At 43.4% G+C, this 19,958-nt stretch overlaps 1 protein-coding gene across 1 annotated transcript in view; it reads right to left on the reverse strand.

Annotated features, from left to right (window-relative positions):
- The window catches only part of LOC119658951 (chromatin-remodeling ATPase INO80), a 193,031-nt gene that overhangs the window by 66,614 nt on the left and 106,459 nt on the right, over positions 1-19,958 (reverse strand). Inside the window, exons 12-14 of the mRNA XM_038066824.1 lie at positions 10,402-10,560; positions 9,493-9,595; positions 9,303-9,397 (exon numbers count right to left, since the gene is read on the reverse strand). Coding sequence (XP_037922752.1) covers positions 9,303-9,397; positions 9,493-9,595; positions 10,402-10,560 — 357 coding nt within the window. The remainder of the gene's footprint in view (positions 1-9,302; positions 9,398-9,492; positions 9,596-10,401; positions 10,561-19,958) is intronic.

The raw sequence follows: 19,958 nt of genomic DNA on the forward strand, positions 1-19,958 counted from the left end.
GTTACATATGGCGAAAAATTACAGTGCAATGTGGACGATTATCTTATGGTACTCTATTTGATTTCCTCAAGTGTTAGCTCCTTATTCCCTCATTTTAAAGAAGTCCAAAGGTAGGAAGAGAGAGAAGAAAAAAACGAAATGATGATGGTCTGGTGGTTGTCCATATGCGTCTTTCTTTCTTTATAGCGTCATCAGAGGTAACCGGCAATCTTGGTTTCGGTAAGTGATTTTGCTCGTTCAACGGAACGTTGAGTAGAAAATTTACATTGGAACAGATCATGAACGAAGAGTTTCAGAATGAATGCAAAGACGACGAGGAGATATTGATTGAGTGAATTATGCTATATATACCATATAAAGATACATTAATTTGTATTGAAAATGTAGTATTTTTTTATCTCACCCAAAATACTGGGTTGGGGGAAAAAAAATCTCGTATTTATGATCGAAATTTGACGCTTTATTTAACATACTTAGAATTATCCGATTTAAGTCAAATATGCACCTTTTTGTTCGCAAACTTGTTGCCATTTAGAAGGCACCTTCATTCCCCGCCGCCCTTATTTCCAAAAAACTCAGACAGCCAGTTTTCGCAAGCCTCTTTTGAGGCGAACTTAGTAGCACCAAGAGCGCTTTGCACGGACCGGAAGAGATGGTAATCACTTGGTGCCAGATCCGGACTATACGGTGGGTGCGATAGGGCATCCCATCCGACCTCCCGTAGCTTCTGGCGGGTCTTCAAAGATGTGTGAGGCCGAGCGTTGTCCTGGTGGAACACAACACCATTCCTATTGTAACAATTCTGGCCGATTCTGGTCAATCGTCTGCTTCAACCGGTCGAGTTGCTCACAGTAGAGGACCGAATTGAGGGTCTGGCCATAATTGAGCAGCTCATAGTAGATGATTCCCTTCCAATCCCAGCAAACACGCAGCAAAACCTTTCTGGCCGTCAATCCGGGCTTGGCGATGATTTGGGCCGGCTCGCCGCGCTTCAGCCACATCTTTTTCGCTTGCGGTTGTCATACGTGATCCACTTTTCATCACCAGTCACCATCCGCTTCAAAAATGGGTCGAATTCGTTCCGTTTCAGCTGTGCATCGCAGGCGTTGATTCGATCCAAGAGATTTTTTTGCGTCAACTCGTGTGGCACCAAAGCATCCAGCTCTTTTCGAAATCCAATCTTCTGCAAATGGTTCCAAACGGTTTTATGGTCTATATCCAGTTCCTGGTCAATCGAGCGAATACTCACATGCCAGTCTACTTGGATGATTTCGACGATTTTATCGGATTCTACGACGATTGACCTACCAGTACGGGGTGTATCTTCGACATCCATTACTTCAGAACGAAATCGATGGAACCAACGCTGTGCTGTGCGAATCGTTACAGTATCGGGCCCATAAAATTAACAAATTCTTTCGGCCGTCTTCTTTGCATTTTTACTCCTTAGGTAGTAAAAACGTAAAATATGACGAACTTCTTGCTTGGTGGACTCCATCTTTGACGCGCTATAACTTGAGACTGAAACGTACGATCACAACACTGTCAAGGAGACACCTGTGGCCCAGATTGTCGTCTTCAAATCGCCGTATAGTATGACCCGATGCGATAAGTTCAACACAAGACATGTTTAAGTGTCGCCATCCATTGAAAAAATACGACATTTCTTTTCCCCAGACCCTATATTTCAATTTTAACTTGATATCAATCACATTTTGTTACCAAAACTATTCTAGATAGTTTTCAATACAATAGAATGTGTGTATCTTTCATTGGAAAAAGGATCTTATTTGCTTCCTTAATTAATAGCAGCCGCCAAAAGAAACTACCTTCACAATTGATTCTAAACGATAACATAACGGCAGGGAGTTGGAGCAACAAGAAACTGTTCTTCGAAGACTAAATTCATATTGAACTGATTCCTTGACTGCACTTGTTTTCTGAGTGCATGACAGTTCCACTGGGATTCCCCCGAGCCGTCAACAACTCCTTGTTGGGGGAAAAAACGAAAGGAAGAAGGAGTATCTGAAGGAGACTTCACTCAGGTACTCTCCACGGCTCAAAAGTAGAAGGCGAAGAGGGACAAGAGACAATAACATGCCGCGTCATTAGAAAAACCTCTACTTAAAATTGAAGCGAACACGAAGGATGGAGCCCCGAAAGAAAAGGTGGAGCGACGAAGGAGAACTAGACCGCGAGCTCTGCCTGTTAAGCCGACGGAAGGCGAGACTTTTGTGAAAGTCCTCAGTGAAATCCGTTACAAGATCAAGCCTGAAGATAGCGGAGCAGAAGCGCCCGAGGACAACAAATAATGTTACCTTCTGTGAAGCAGTCAAGGGGCTTCTGGGAGAAAAAGCTTTGCTTTCCAGTCTGGAATCCACGTGCTTTCTGGAAATCCGAAACCTTGGCTGTCTCACAAAGGGGGGGGGGGGGGGGGGAATCGGTAACCTGACAAAAGGGCAATATGCCGAAAAATCCAGCCAGGCGGGCCATTAGAACACCTGTAAAGAAAAGAGAGTTCCGTCCTATGCAGGGAGCGTGGCGTGTCTGATGAAAATGTTAAGCACACTGCGGGCTCGGGGTGGTATCCAGTCTTCAGAGCAGAACTGGAAAGAGCTAGGACGCGGTCAATATGATTCGCATTCTACAAATCAGTATGTACCGAAGTGTAGCCACTCACGAGTTGCTAGCGCAGTTCACTACGGAGACCAAAGGTGATTTAGTGCTCATCAGTGAGCAGTACCGAAACGAGGACCTAGCTCCATGGCCCCTTGACATATCAGATACCGCTGCCATCTGGGTTCGGGACGCCACCTTCCTTAAGGTTCCTGTCCAAGGCCGAGAGGGCGGCTTTGTCTGGATTCGGATCGTTTTTCAAAGTCTATCTAACACGATGCCGGACTTTCGACGCAGGCTTAATACTCTAGAGGACGCTATCTCGGGCACAGAGGGGCGGATCCTGGTCAGGGATAATTTTAATGTCTAGGCATTTAAATGGAGCATACCTCACCGGGATTCAAGAGGGAAATGAATTCTCGAAATGGCGGCGAGAACAGCCCCCCCCCCCACATTCCGATGGCCAGGCTGTGAGGAAAGCATTCCGGACGTAACCTTCGTGTCGGAGTCACTGGTGTCGCTGGTAGACAGTTGGCTAGTTCTGGAAGACTTCTCGGCAAGCAACCATCAATGCATTGCCTTCGAAGTAGTTGACACAAATTCTCGGTGTGCGTTACCGCGGCGCTCTTCCTGTGCATGGAACGTTGCGAAAGTGAACACCGGGAGGTTTATCGAAACTCTTGGAGCAGGTGGGGCCGCACTGGAGGGTGCTCGTGGGGGTGGTGGCGCTGCGCTGACACTGTCGTAAACTCAGCCATGAACCTGATAACTACAGCCTACGGAGCCTCCATGTCCATGAGGGCATCGAGACGTCGCAAACCTTCTATGTGTTGGTGGACGGCGGAAATTGCAGAGTTTCGGAGGGAATGTCACAGACTTTGCCGCTTAATACGTCTAAACGACCGGGGGAGGCACGCACCATAATGACGGAATACAGATCAGCCAAAATGAAACTCCGCACCACAATAAACAGGAGCAAAGCACGCTGCTGACAGGGTCTGGTCGACGAGGTAAATGGGGACCCGTGGGGGCTCGATTACAAATTGATAACCCGAAAAATCGAGGCTTTGCGGAAAACTTGTTCACTTAAGCCCAAGCAGATGGACCGCTTTGTACGGGCGCTATTCCCTACGCTCCCCGTACGAGATGTACGGACTGCCCACTTTTTTCTATAAAAGAGTTGGAACAGTTTTTCTCTATGAAAAACAGGAAGGCGCCAGGTCCCGCAGAGGTATACAGACTCGTGCTCGCTTTGACTTCGACCAGACCTACTGCTCGCCGCATTCAACGCTTCCCTTCTTGTTGGAAGATGGAGAGGCTTACGCTGATCAATTCCGTAAAAACATTCTAGGTACACTAGACAATACATTCCACGTGCCGAACTATCTCTTACGGACATTGAGGGGTTATCTGAGGAACCGCTCTTTGATCTATGACACGCTAGGGGGTCAGAGGACGATGGAGGTCACGTCGGAGGTAGCGCAGGGGTCCATCCTATGGCCGGACCTTCGGAACGCTGCGTATGATAGTCTACTTAACCTCGACATGCCAGAAAAGTCGTACCCGGTCGGTTATGCAGATAATGTCGCGGCGCTTCTTTCCGGACACGCTGACGAACAAGCGCAAAGCAGACTTGGCATGTTGATGTGGCGGGTAAGCGGATGGATCACTGCTCGTGATTTCAACATTGCACTGGAAAAAATCGAAGGAGTCATCCTGACTAAAAAGAAAATTCCGACCGTGCGTCCCGTATCGTTTGGCGAATCAATAATCGAGTCAAAACCAAGCGTAAAGTACCTTGGACTGACTCTTCACTGAAAGATGAGCTTTTTGAGCAAATCAAAGTAGCAGCGAGCCAGGCTGCAGCTGAAGTCTGTCCTGCTAGACGGCGCAAATAGAGAGACGAGGAGCTTTGTGAATGGCATCCGCACTGCCTCTGAACCGTCCGTGATGATGATCGCGGGAGTGATCCCCGTTGCCGTGAAAATGACTATTTTCTTACGCAGTTCTTAAGTGGCCACGGAGGTTTTCAGTCTTACCTTTACAAGATTGGATAGGCACGATCTCTGGATTGTGTGTTTTGCAATGGAGTTGTGGACGACCCCCATCACACCTTTTTTCTTGTGGAAGGTGGGATGGGATTCCAGCAGCTCCATTTAAACACAGGGAATATCTCTCCAGACAACATTGTGGAGGAGATGGTGAAGAGCGCTGACAAGGCGAGCCGTGTTGCCCATCACATTCGTCAATATCTGGGCCAAAACTTGGCCAGAGTTGAAAATATTTCGTTTGTGGAATGAATCAATCAAGTGGATTGGACTCAGGATCCCTGCCGTGTTCGTTTTTAAGGTTTTGTGTGAAACAAAACCTTATTAGAATGGTGACGGTGTCTGTCTGTCCGTCTGTCCGTCTGTCTGTCTGTCTGTCTGTCTGTCTGTCTGTCTGTCTGTCACACCCAATTTATTCGGAAACGGCTACACCGATTGTCACGAAAATTGGTGAGAGTATGTAATCTGGTGATCCCTTTACATGCAGTAAGTGGCGCCATCTTGCGTTAAGTTTAAGGGGGGGCTCTCCGTACATGTGAATGGAGGGTGCAAATTTTTTTTTCACAGAATGTAGCCAAGTAGGGTATCAAATGAAAGGTCTCAATTAGTACTTTTCGAATCCGGTTTAATATTTGATATTAGATGAAACATAGGGGAGTAAGGGTTGAAAATATGACCCCCAAAAAGTGTAACAGGTCTTGTTCTCAGAACCTATCCAACCGAAAAATCTGGAAAAAATCACAGTGGTGCATCTCTACGAAATCTAGGCCTCAAAATATATCCGGTTCCGATATCTGCACAAATAAAGTTAATAATAGTATATTTCCACATTTTAGAAATTTACCCGGCACCCCCCCTTATGTTCATCCCAGAAATACAAAATTTGGCATGAGTGTAACGAAGAATATAATGCACAGTTTGGTCAAGTTTGAAGAAAATCCAACTATTATTAACAAAGTTATTGGGGGTGAAACTTTACAATTTTTTGTGAATTTCGTGCACTCTACAACCCGCATGACGTCATCATCACATATCAATTCGTCAATACCACAACGAAATGAATTCTTATGAATTGGGTCGCAGACAATTATTTTGTTTTAGTTTTTTAGTTATTTGTCAACCAGACATGTGTATATGTAGGTATATAATATATGCGTGCTAATGAACTTTGCGGCTAATGCCTAATTCAGATAGATATAAGACGTAAATCGGAAATATGGGTACGATAAATTTAGATACATGCATATATGTGTACAGCAGGTAATAGGCAGTTTGTTTGTTTAGGGTGAGCATGATATCTATGGCTCTAATATGTACGTATGTCTCGTAGTTTGGAAAAATATGAAGGATTATGTTGGATTTGTAGCTATATACGGACAGAGAAATGTGCGTCTCTTACATAAGATGAACACAAAACCTTTATACCCGAAGCGCGAGCTTCCGGTATTCCGACTTGTTTATTTTTTAAACTTAAGGTAATAGATTATTATTAACTTTATTTTAGCAGATATCGTAACGGAGAATATTGTGGGGCCTAGATACCATGTGCATGGACCGCCATAATTTATTTCAGATTTTTCGGGTAGTAAGTTTCTGAGAACGGATCCTTAAAGTAATTGACTCATTTTTCATTGACCCCCGCACTATTCTTCTTTGCAACCAATGTCAAAACTGCTGCTAGGTGTAACCGCTTCTGAGCAAAGTGCATGTGGCAGACAACAAGGCATATAGGCGGGCAGATAGACAGTGTTCACAAACATGCGGGTCTTGTTCTCAGCACCGATCATTATCGTAAGGAAGCTGCAAGCTTAAATGCACAAATATGAATGCCAACAAGATCGTTATATTTTCTAGCTGAAAAACGAAACTACAAATAGGGCAAATTCACAACATAAGATTATCGGAAGCGCTATATTCCGATTTAAAAAAAATCTGAATCCGAAGCTTTTTAGCCCCATTGATTCAAATATCGAGGCATTTCCACACTAGAGATTAAACCAACAGCTTCCCTTATCATCATCAGTAACATTTCCTGAGAAATCGGATTCCGGCGATAACGTGTAAGTCCAAAAGATCTACGCTTCTTTTAAGTCAATAATGATGCCGAATAGTGGGGGTTTTCGACTTTCATACCCTAAACTTTTCACCAACCAATCTACTCTACCTCCCCCAACTAACAACACTGCAATTGAAATACATGTCGAACATGGCCAGTTAAAATTTGACGGTTTTCTTTTCAGTTCATTTTAATGAGTCAACCTGGATTTTTATTTTATAACTCATGACGAAATATGACGAATATGACATCTAGGCTCCGAAATACCCCCCATGCCGATGCCTACTAAAATAAAGTTAATAAAAGTATATTAATTTACTTTTAAAATTTACTGTGTGGTACCCTTTAAGTTCATTCTAGACCCGTAACTTCTGTGTTAATATAGGCTACTATAGAGCAGCCTACCGGAAAGTTTGGTGGAAATGTTTCGGCCTGCTTTTTGGTCATTTACCATCGACTTCGATGTTCACACCAATCTTGGCAAGCGAATTTTCGTTAGGGCGAATTACGTGACTATACCATTGAAGACGCTTCTCTCGCAATTTTTCCACAATCGGTCAAGCCCCGTATCGATCGCGGATATCCTCATTTCGGATGTGATCAAAACGTGTTACGTTACTAGTCCAACGTAACATCTTCGTCTCCATTATCGCAAGACGCCGTTCATTGTCTTTTATAATCGGCCAACACTCAGAACCATAGAGGGCGACAAGACAGACGACATTCCGGTAAATTTTAGATTTGAGACGTTCGTTGATACGTCGATTACGAAGAAGAAACAGTTGTGGAACGCTACTTCTTCCAGGTTGCGTTAATGCGTGAAGCAATTCCATAAAGCAGTTCTCCATTTGCTGATAGCGTTGACCCGAGGTATTTAAATCGCTCAGTTCTGGGCAGGTCACTAACAATGACAGCCCGTTTCACGGGAATCGGTTTTCAAAAATTGATTTGAATTCAGATTCAATCTGAGACCGTGTTGCATGAGGCGATCATTCTATTTTTGAACAAGTTGCTCGAGATCATTTTTGCTATCAGATGCTAGGAAAAAATCATCTGCATAAAACAGTGTATAGGGCGCTGGACGTTGGATATCCCATGTGACGGTGTCCGTAACAAGAACAAAGAGGAGTGGTGAGAGGGCCCTTCCTTGATGAACACCAACAGAGACACGAAGCGGTTTTGATACACCCGCCATACTTCGAACTTTACTTTTCGGTTCGTGGTAGAGCAATTGAACCCAGCGCACAAGTTCTTCTGGCACTAAGTGTTGTCGTAGAGCATACCAGATGAGTTCGTGTGACACAGGGTCAACCGCTTTCTCTAGATTCAAAAATGCAATGTACAGAGGGCGATACTTCCCACGGTGTTTCTCCATGAGTAACCGCGCAGCGTGAGCTGCGTCAGTAATTCCGTAGTTTTTGACAAATCCGGCTTGATTCACGCGAATACGGTTGTCAAGAATAGGTTCAAAAAACTTCAGAGGATGGGAAAGTAACCAGATCGGACGATAATTTGAACATTCTGCTAGACTACCTTTCTTTTTCCATATTGGAACTGTAGCCAGATTGTATTCTTTCTTCCTGAATAATCCGATCAAGAATTCACTGAGCCACAGTGTTGAGTCCCAGCTCTTCGTTTTCCAGAGCTCAGATATGATGTCGGCAGGTCCTGTGGCTTTCCCAGATTTCATTAGTTTTATTGCCTCCTCGACTTCAGTTGAGCTGACAGGTGGAACTGCTCCAAATGTCGGCAATGATTGTGGAAGTGGAGGATGAGCAAAGTCTTTCGTTGAAATCTGCTCGAAGTATTATCGCCATCTATCAGTCGCGGCTCGTCGGTTGATAAGCAAAGTACCGTTCTTGCCATTAACGCAAGAGAAGTGTTTGATATCCTGTGTGCATTCGTTTCGGCTTTTGGCAAGTCGATACAGATCTCTCTCACCATCCCGAGTGTCCAGTTTAAAGATTTTTGTAATGGTCCGCTCGGGTGGTTGGCATTCTTATAAATTTGCTAATTGGCGAGCGTTTTATCGTCGAGAAACTTGTGGTAGAGGTGTTTCTTTTCACGGACTTTCATTTCAAAATCGTCATTCCAAAGCCAAGTATTTTTACCGCGTTCGCGATCAATGTCGCAGCTTTTGGCACCAGATCATTGGGTTTCTTGCAGAGCGCAGATATCAATGCGTCTTTTCTGAAGGGCTCTTGTGAGTTCCTCGGTCTTTCCAGTTAGAACCAACATTCAGCGTGCAGACACGTATTTGTTTGTTCGGACGAACTGACTGACGGCATGCCGCCGTCCATGCGTTAAGAATCTTTGCCCATTTCTCGACAGGACCGGGGTCCGTCCTGCCGTATCGACTGAGGTGGATGCTCTAGCATTTTTCCGAGGCTTGTTACTTGATCCGATCATCTAGTAGGTCGAAATTGCCTCTTATGTATTTATGTACAGTTAAACCCAATAATATAAACTTATTTATTCAAACATTTTTTTAACGAACTAATGCATAGGTGCATACTCCATGAAACTTTTCCGGCTACTATGGAAAAAAACTAAAATAAAAAACTAGGAAACATGTACAATACCTTTCCAAGCAACTTTCTTTTTCGTTCCTTATTACTGTCTCGATCAAGTTTGCTGTTATCTTCTTGATTTCGTCTTTCCTCTGTTTTCTGTCGATCTGTAATTTTAAAATACATAAACATTACTTCCATTTCAAGCATCACACATGCGAGTATCTTTTGTAGTTAGTCAATTATAGGAAGATGCACTTACACTTGAGTTCAATTTCTTCATCATCGAGTAGAAGTGAGACGACTTCCTTTGGTTTAAGAGTATCTGGCTTGAAATTACCGCCACTTATGACCATTCGTTGTATCTAAAAATGTATAGAAAGTGAAAATGAAATTAAGATTTGTGTCTTTAAGTCGTTTGATGTGATGTACACAGTAGGCGGCATTTGATGATGTACAATCACTTTGCTTTGGGAGACATTTCTATTATTTCTTTGATGATTTTAATCGAATTTTAAGGGATCATTCAAAACGCATTATTGGAAATGATTGAAATCTTTTCTCAAATTGACTTTTTGATATCTAGCAAACTGAATATGCAAAACCTTATCAAATTGCATTCCCAAATGTATCTACATAAATATCTGCTAATGAAAGATATTAATATCCGAAGTATCACTTCAGATACTCGGCGTTCATATCTTCCCAATTTGAACATACGCTTTAACGACTTACAATGAAAATATAGAATCCATTCTAAAAATTCAAACCGAAGACATGGAAATGACAATTCCCTCTTGCTGAGGCGCCATTTGAAGTATCAATCAGAAAATAATAAAGTTATGAATTGCCCCATGGGAGACGTCTTCATGAATAATTTTGATGGCTTAGAATGCCGACTTATCAATCTATCATCGTGTAGATACTCTGCAAGTACACACAATTTCCGGTAATAAAATAAAATTGAATTTACATGTCGGCATAGCTAATCAATCGATAAGAAACTATCAAATCCGGCACGTGGCAAAGGACAAGATACATTTACTTAGACGGGGAGCATAATGTGTCGGCCCTCAGAAACTCAACAATCGTTTGTTACTTAGAAACAATTATTTAGGCTTTATAGATCCGATCTTAGGGAAATTAGCTTCTGTTATTGTGTCTGGCTTACCTCGCTTTTTTCTCGAGCTCTTTGAAGTATCCTTTCTTCGATTGTTCCTTTACAAATCAGCCGATATACTGTGACTTGTTTTGTTTGTCCTAAACGATGGGCACGGTCCATGGCTTGTTGATCGACCGTCGGGTTCCAGTCGGAATCATAGAAGATGACCTGAATATTAAATAAATTAAAAGGATCAGATAATAGGGTTTCCAGTGGGTTGTATGTAAATTCAAATTAAGTGAATCGTGATAGGAAAATAAAATTTGAAGTAATGATTCAAATTATAACTTTTAAATATAATTCAATTACCATGAAACATTTAAATCCTAAAATGTTGTATCTGGGAATTGTATCGAGCATTAGAAAGATTAGAATGAAAGCGTACTATGAATCGGTGCAGAATTTCACCGCCACTACGATAAAATCCATTGGTTCCACTAACGACGGAGTCGGAGCAGCCTCGACTGGTCGACTTTCCACACGCTCTAGATGGTATATTAGAAGACGTAGATTATCAGTGGTATACTGCACACTGTTTCAACCAGCTCAACATCAGGGGGAGGATTTATCAACTAGTCTACGATCTGTTGGTAACCTTTATAAAGGTATTCAAACGTTTCTGAACACTCACAAATACCCACAAATCTACATCCGAAAACTGATCCTTAAACTGGCAGAATGAAAGGTATGAAGTCTGCTTACTTCAGTAGTATCTTCAACAATTGCAATAAAATATACACTCCCCGCCGAACTCGTCTTCTCCTCTTCTGGCGTTCCTTTTGACTGTGTTGCTCTTCGTATCTTCCCGTCCAACTTCCTTCCGTTCATTGTATCTTTTGTATAGGTCCCCTGTGCTTACCTTTCTTATCTCTATAAAGAATTGTTTGACAGTTTGTCTGAACTCCTTATTGTCAGATTCCCTTCCCTCCCCGTGCTCCACTGACCTAATCAACCTAGCCTTCCAATTCCTTCCAACTACCTCTCCCATTCTTCCCTTCTACTTTCTTCCTTTATAAACACTTGCTCTGTCCCGAATTTCAATACTACCAAAAACTCCTTTTGCCGTACTCTCGATTTCTTCTTTTCCAACCTCCCGGAGCGCCACCTCCTTTTATTTCCTTGCACATCCCCGTATGTCGAAACTGACGCGCACCACCCCGCACTTGAATTTGAAGCGGAGCTCCTTCGTTCAAACTCCAAAACCGCGCGTAAATCTACGAAGCTCAATCTGCGCAAAGCCAACTTCGACGGTCTGAACTTAGCTTTAACGTCTTTCCACTGAGTATTAAGTAGCTCAACCTTTTGTAATATCCTGCCCGATCTCATCTTGTTATGTCCCGTCCTCCCCTGCTTGCCTACGTTCGCACCCTACTTGGTTCACTACGGAGGTTCTTAATAACATTCGCTTGAAACATGCACTGCGGAAGAAATTTCAGGCTTCTAAGAATGACGCCGACCTTGCTCACTTTAAGACTAAGCGCTCTACTGTGAAGTCAATGATTAAAAAAGCGCATAAAAGGTACTTATTGAGCGTGGAAGCCGCCCTTGCCCACAGCAACTTGAAACCTTTTTGGTCCCACACTCGCTATTCTCGTAATCCCCCTCAATCTTCCCCTTCAATGAATTTTGCTGACTTCACTGCCAGCTCCCCACAACAATCCTGCGACCTTCTCTGTACCTACTTCTCTTCCGTGTTTTCTCCCTCGACCACACCACCCTATACGCCTCTCCTAACTGCAGAATACTCTGAATCTCTGGCCATTCCTTACGCCTTCCTTGGTTGAGTTCTTCATTGGTAATCTTGACCCCAATGTCGGACCTGGCCCCGATGGGCTTCCTAACCTCTTCCTGCTTGTGTATAATCTATAATACAACAAAAGTCAAGAAGAATGCTATTTTCCCCATCTCTGGAAAGAGGTTCTTATCATCCCTATCGTCAAGAGCGGAGACCCTTCACTTGCTGTGAACTACCGCCCCATCTCTCTTCTCTCTTGCTCCAAAAGCCTCGAAAGATATGTCAACGACTGGTTGACCGCGCACTTCGATCACCTCATTATCCAAGAGCGGCATGGTTTCGTGAAACATACACTTTGCAACTTCAAACCTTCTGGCCTTTACCAACTTCGTTACTAAATACTTCAATTCGTGAAAAGAGGTACATGGTATTTAGATTGATTTCTCCAAAGTCTTTGACACCGTTGACCATAATATTGTCTTCCATAAACTCTCACTACTCAACTTCTCTCCCTCAATCATCTCCCGACTTTCCTATCTCTCATACCGTTCCTGCGGAGTTTCTTTTCATGGTTACTCATCTCGTTTCTTCTCTCCTTCCTCTGGTGGTTCCCCAAGGCGACCTTAAATTATTTGCCTCTGTTTCGTCTCCGCTGGACCCTGTTGCGATTCAACCTTGATAATTTGGTCCATTGGTGTTCGATCAACAAGCTGACACTGGATGTCAACAAATGCCACTGCATGTGTTATTCGCTTAAACCCTCCCCAACATCCTTTTCTTATTTTCTCAGCGGACAACCCCTTTCACTACTGACCTCCTTCCAAGACCTGGGTGTAATATGCGACGGCAAACTTCGTTTCATTTTCATTGACATCCTCAGTAGAGCTTCCAAAATATCTGGTTTTATCCTGCATTTCTCCTCCGACTTGACCTCAATTCAGCCCTCCTTAACACACTTCAATGTCAGAAACATCCTTGAATATTGCTGTGTAGTCTGATCCCCCTTCCGCATCCGTGACTGTCGCGCTCTTGAAGTTGTACAATGCAAATTTACCCGAACCCTCTTTTACAAGAAGAACTTTCCACGGGTAGTCTACTCGACACGACCCCGCACCCACAATCTCCCCTCTATGCAGCAAAACCGTACCTTCCTTGATATATGTGCTCTTTTCAAATTTTGCAATTCCCTGATGGACTGCTCTGCCAACTTGGATATTACCTTCCACACCGCCTCTAATAACACACGTGATGCGGACATTTTTGAAGTACCCTTCGCGGAGTTCGAGATTTACTTTCACTTCTCGATCTCGAGGCTATGCCGATCCTACAACGCCTTACAGGTTGGGGTCTTTGTCTCTGTCTCCTTCTTTAATTTTAAGATAAGGTAAGCCATTTACTTGCTCCTCCAATATGTAATAAGGAATTTATTTTCTGTATACTGTCTTCATCAAATAAATAAATAGACAGGATAGTTTGTTTGGCGACAAGAGAGAGGCTGATTGCAATGAAATATCGACACGCGAATGAAAACTTCTATTACTGGTTGTGCTTGTTAATTCTTGTATATATTATATATGGTTGCCATTCACCCCTTGGTGGGGTGTAGCGCGTCACGCACACCTACACGCCATCGTTCGTGGTTACCTGAAGTGCGCTTCAACTCCCCCCACGACTTCTCGAAACCCTCTAAAGTTCTGCGCCAAGTGCTCTTTGGGCGACCCACTCGTCGGCCATCTTGGGAGGGTGGGTTCCACTACGTGACATAGTCCGCAATGCAATTGTCGCCGCTCCTTAAAATGTGACCTATCCACTACCAGTTCCGCCTTCCGATCACAGTACGTATGAGTGGCAGGCCTGTGCATTGACCTAGTTCTTCATTTGAGATAGTGTCAGACCAGCGCACTCCGATGACACGACGCAGACAGGTATTGACGAAAGCTTGGAGCTTTTGGGTAACAGTAGAGTTCACTTTCCATGTGATACTACCATATAGCAACATAGAAATAACATTAGCACAGAACAATTTCAACTTGATCTTGTAGTTGAGATAATTGCATTTCCAGATTTTAAATAGGGCAACGACCTAGCGCTGTTAACACGTCGGCAACATCTAGTTCGGTGCCACCATCGGCAGAAACCACACTTCCTAGATATACAAATTGATCAACGCTTTCGATGCTCTGCTCATTAATGCTGATAGGGAGAGTGCCTTGACCCGTTAGACTGAGAACTATGGTTTTGTTGACGTTTATCTGCAGTCCAAGCTTCGTGACTAGGGGTGAGAGCAAGCAAATGTCATCAGCATAGTCGAGGTGTTTGAGGAAAGATGTCATTGTCCATTAACTTGCTCCGTACAAAGTAGCATGAAGAACGCCACCGATAACAAGAGATTCTGCCTCGGTGTAGCACGTCACATTTTGTGGCATCATATCTCGTTCTGATAAAAACTGTTACTTTCTCTGGAATGCCCTTCCTGCGTAAAGAATTCCAGATACACTCCCTGCTCACGCTATCTAAAGCTTTCTCGAAATTGATGAAGAGCAGGTGCAGCGAACATCCAAACTCTGCGCACTATTCCAAACTCGTAGGAAGTTGATGTGGTCAATGCTGGAGGATACCCAAGTAGAAACCAGCTTGCTTTCTGTCGATCAAGCTTTCGAGATGTTCTTTGATGCGTTCTAGGATTATTTCAGCTATTATCTTTGCGAAGGTAGGCAGCACGCAGCACCCCTCCAATTGTCACACACAAAACGGGTCCCCTTCTTTGGGATCTTGACGATCATACCCTTCGTCCATTCTCTGGGAAAGGTGTCGGATTCCCAGGTGCAGGCTTTACTCCGTTTGAGTTCGTTGATGGCCAAAATGATTGACATGGTTAAAAACCGTGGTGAAGTGTTCTCAGTATATCTACTCCTCGATTAGCAAGATAGCTCGAGCAGTCGATGTTGAACTTAGGGGGCCGTAGCTCTCTAAACCTGCCGGGAGCGGCGGACGCACTACGCAACCGAAAATAAGTGACCATCAGATGGTGATCCCTTTCGAGGCCTCTCTTATTACGCATATCCAATAGACAACTCCTAAAACTATTGCTCATACGGCGTCGATCAGTTGAAATCCAACTGATCTTATGACAGGCTCCATGCTCGAACAATGTGCCACCAATGACGAGGCGGTGGCAGTTGCAGATGTGCATGAACCTCACCCACCACAACCGTTGCGGTCGTCAGGACCTGGCTTCCCCATCAAATGTCCGAGCAAAGTGTTGACAGATCCCACCTTGTCATTCAGATCATTTATTACGATCAAAATGTCACCTATATGAAGCCTGGCCTGTACTGCGTTTAATTGCTTGTAGACAGCATCCTTCTCCACTACATCGGAAGTCACCTTTGGTACGTAGCATTGTACAATTGTGATTTTCCTCAACCTGGGCCGGAATCTTGCAGTTAACCTGTCAGAAACCGGCTACCAGGTCAAGAAAGCGCGTCTTGCGGTAGCTATCAGAAGCAATCTGACATCTGATTCGCGTTTTCTGCCACTTGACTTTCCAGAGTACAAGAGCACTTCGCCGCAAGATGTGGGGGAAGGGGGGGGGGGGGATACTTTGCAGAGTCCCACCATTTTACTTCGCTTAGGCCCCCAATGTCGAACTTATATCGTTGGAATTCCCGCCCAAGTTGGAGAAAAAAAGCATTCTGACGACCCTCTCTACCGTTATCGAGGAGCGTGCGCACATTCCAGAAACCAATCATAGTACGTTTTCGATAGTCAAAGGTCATTGCCGTGAGGTCAGTCTCTATTCGAGGCGTTGTTGACGTTTCGATAGCACCAAAGTTTCAAAATTTGCAAGTTGCTAGCCCACAGATTCCTATCCCTTTTAGTCACGTCTTACGATAAGCAGGGAAGGCTTTGAGCGTATTCTTAAGCCCTAACTTACAGGGTGGAAGGCAGCACATTTGACTTGGTAATTCACATTGTACCGAGATAGGATTTTCCACCAAGCCTTTTAAAGGGTAGAGAGTATGGCACACAGGCTATAATTCACTAACTGTTCAGAATAGGGATTCTTCAAGATGATACGTATCCATGCTGTAATGAGGAAGCGGAATCCACGTCCTAATGTACTCCAGCAGCAGCGGGAAATTTTGCGGCACATAAACAAATCCGGTAGACGGGAGAATCGAGTACAATGGGTTACTCCAGGGTTTCCACTAGGGTCTGAGGGCTCAGAGGCTTTGCCTCTCCCTCACCTCACACACACGCACCTATGGCTAAGTCAAAGACGTTTGTGATAAGAGTTTGAAGTGGGTCAACTCACCATAGTAATTTAATTGTTCTTGGAACTCTCGAATGTCCTCTTTGACTGCAGCGACCAAAGCACCTTATTTAGTGTTTGGTGAGATTATTCGTGGCCTTCAAGACGCACTAATTCCCTGAATTTTTCTAAAAGAGTTCCATAAATGGGTAATGTTACAGGGAAGCTTTATTTACAATAAACATTTCTTTGATAGTAGCTTTCGCCAGCTATCCCGAGGATAGTAATAGAGTTATTAGCCTATAGTATCTTAGGGGAATGAATAATCCGCATTTCGCAATCAAATGCACTTCGATGTCTGGAGTAGTCACGTCTGTTATCAGGAAGAATGTAGGTCCAGAATGAGTGGTTATTGCAGACGAGCATGCCATACGAGAGGAAGTGAAACCCCGAATACGGATTTTTACGGAAGCGCCGAATAGAGACTTCAATAAAATCAACAGATAATACGAGGGCCCACAGAATTTTCCCCCTGGGCTGAGGTTTCTCTGAGATTTTTCTAACAAGTTAGCCGGGGAAAGTGGGCGATATTGGCTTTTTTCCTTCCCTATTGTCGACCTTGAGTCAATAAGGAATTTATTACTAATTTACGGTCGGTGAAAGAACTGTTGGAGACTGATGGATACTCCTTCTGTTAAACGCCATGCTTAATATACCGTTGGTAGTATGAGATCAATATCGCCGTTTATGGCTAAGATTCCGCGAACATATTTACTGAATTTTCATGAATAGGGTGTCTAAGATGTTACCGTTAAATAAGGCCCGTTTTTCCTTTACTTTGCTCCACCTAGGCGTTGAATATTTGGTTTTTCAGCTCTTGACATTTACCAGTGGGGAGAGAGATTTTCAAGATTTTTTTAAATGAATTTAATTCATTCAATTAGTTGAATCTATTACGAATCAAATTTGTTTGCCGACAAAAAACGCACTAATGGCTGAATTTTCTTGTAATAAAAGAAAATACGTTCAGAACCACTAAATTTAAGTGAAAATTGCTCGGAGTTTATCACAAAGCGAATTGACAATGGAGATACGCATCCCTGGGATATCCTTTACAATCTCTAGCAATAATGTATTCTGGACGTTCCACATGAACTACCATACAATCAATTATTGTCCCGACTCCGTCTCAATTTCATTTTGTTGATAGAACCTGCACGTTCCTAATCCTAAACCGCAATAGAAAATAAGACATCCCTTTTCTGATATAAAAAAGCCAGCCGCACTTTTATCACGTCACGTCTAAAATGTTCAAAGAAAAGTAACCGGATGCAATCCTTGTTCCTGCTTACCATTTTCCTTTTTCATCTTTTGTTGTTAGGCGAGTGGCTGTGTCAGTTTTTCCGTTCAGGAGACTTTTTTTTTCACTTTCCTGCTTGATTATTAGAAAGTAGACACGTATCTACTTAACAACTCATAGAGAAGATAAATTATTCCGTGCATCCTGTACATACGTACGCCTGTGTTTGGGTTTTTTTCGATTCCCTCAGTTCTATGCAGGTTAAGATAGAGGCCTTGGTAGAGATTGAATACAAGACGAAGCAGCTTTTTATTTAAGGGCGGCAAATTCATTTTCAAAAGGAGCAACAATGCACGGCGTCGGCTCGTCTAGGAGTGTAGATAGAAAGCGATAATCCTTTAAGTAATTAAATTTCACACCCTTCATTTCGGTAAAGATAAGTGCAATGTAATTTGAAAGGGAGTATAGATGCTGCTTTGCATATGAATGACGCATCAGTCATGACTATGCTGCTACTCGGTCTGTTGGACAGGAAGTTTCGGTAGTTCCGATGCGAGAGATTGAAATTAAACCAGGAAATTATCTTGTCATGTAAAACCCCCAGATATTGAGCAAACCATTCAATTATACAAGAGATTTGTAGTGGGGATTAGGATGGGAATTACATGGTCAATTTGATGAATTAAGCATGCATTTGTAATTAAGAATCTAAGCCTTGTATCATATATATTGCTGGAATGCAATGATATTCATGAATTTGTCAGTGGAAAACCACTAGGATTATAGTAAAATACTATTATTTGCTGCAATTAACAAGGTATTGGCATCAAAAAATACTAATCGAGGCCTTTCATTTGATACCCCACATGACTATATTTAGTGACAAATATTTTTACACCCCCTTTTGCATGTATGGAGACCCCCCTTAAGTTCCACCTAGAATGATGTAACTCACTACACCCGTAAGGGTTCACAGTTCCCATTTTCTCACTAAATTTCGTGTCAGTCGATACAATCGTTGTTGAGAAAAGTGCAGGTGACAGAGAGACCGACGGACAGACAGACAGTACTGAAGCAATACTATTGCAGGAGACGATGTCAACGGGAAACGCAGAAGAAAAGGTGATGGGGGTTACTGGTGTAGATGCAGAACGCATGCGGCGCTTCCACATCACGACACACTGTACCCAAGAAGCAAATACCCAACTGGTGGAATTACAAAATCGATAAATGCACAAAGTCTGCCTTGAAGTCATGAGAAATAGTTAACGTGACAGGAACTGGGTCTAAAGAATACACAACCTATATAAAAAGGAGAGAAAATAACTGCAAGCAGCCATTTCTAGAAGCGAAACGAAACACTTCAAGAGATTAGGTAAGAAGCGGTCTGGGGTGGTGCGTAAAAGGCAGCCACGGGATCGATAAAGAATAAACGCTCACCGCCGATCAAGAACCCTGATTTACTGCGAGATATCGTTAGTACCCTTTTCCCATGTCCCAAGTGATTCGAACCTACCCCCTGTTCACGTAGACCCCGATCGAATTCCCGAGGTAACTACATAAGAGTTCTCGATGCCTATAAGTTTGGCCGCCCTCGCGAATAAGGCGCTGTTAGTGACAGTCAAGACAGTTCCAAACTGGCTCAGACAAATATTCACGGCGTACTTAAAAGAAGAGTTTTTTCCCGGAAAAGCGGAAGCAAACAAGCCTATAGACAGACTTTTCGAACAGGCTTCTACCGATCACAGAAAAAGAGGTTGGCAACTCGGGTAGGCAGTTCGAATGCCGAAAGGCGAGATCTACTGTCAATGCGATCAATACGGTGACGAAAATGGAGGAAGTAGCAATGAAGGCCCATAAATTCTGGGCGGTAGTTACTCTCAATGTGAAAATTGCTTTCAATTCTGCAAGCTGGTGTAAAAAATCATTGTCATTGGCTTTCCCCGCGAGAGGCTATAGTGTTACGATTCGGACAATGGACCTAAGATATATCGCATAACCTGTGGAGTGTCACAAGGATCGGTCCTCGGCTCTCTTCTCTGTATAATAATGTACGATGGAATTTTGAGGTTACAGCTTGCCACCGGGGGCGCAGTTGTCACCCGAGATTATCGTAAATCACATCCTAACCCCTGAAACATTTTGGATGGCGGTGGAAAAACTAATGAAGGCGATCCACAATACGTTAAGGAAAGAGGAACTTCGGAGGAAGATGATAAGTGCCAATATGATCCTACCCAGCGGCGTAATACCGAAATGGCAGCCCCGCAGAGTAT

This window comes from Hermetia illucens, chromosome 6, assembly GCF_905115235.1.
Source record: "Hermetia illucens chromosome 6, iHerIll2.2.curated.20191125, whole genome shotgun sequence".
NCBI lineage: Eukaryota > Metazoa > Arthropoda > Insecta > Diptera > Stratiomyidae > Hermetia > Hermetia illucens.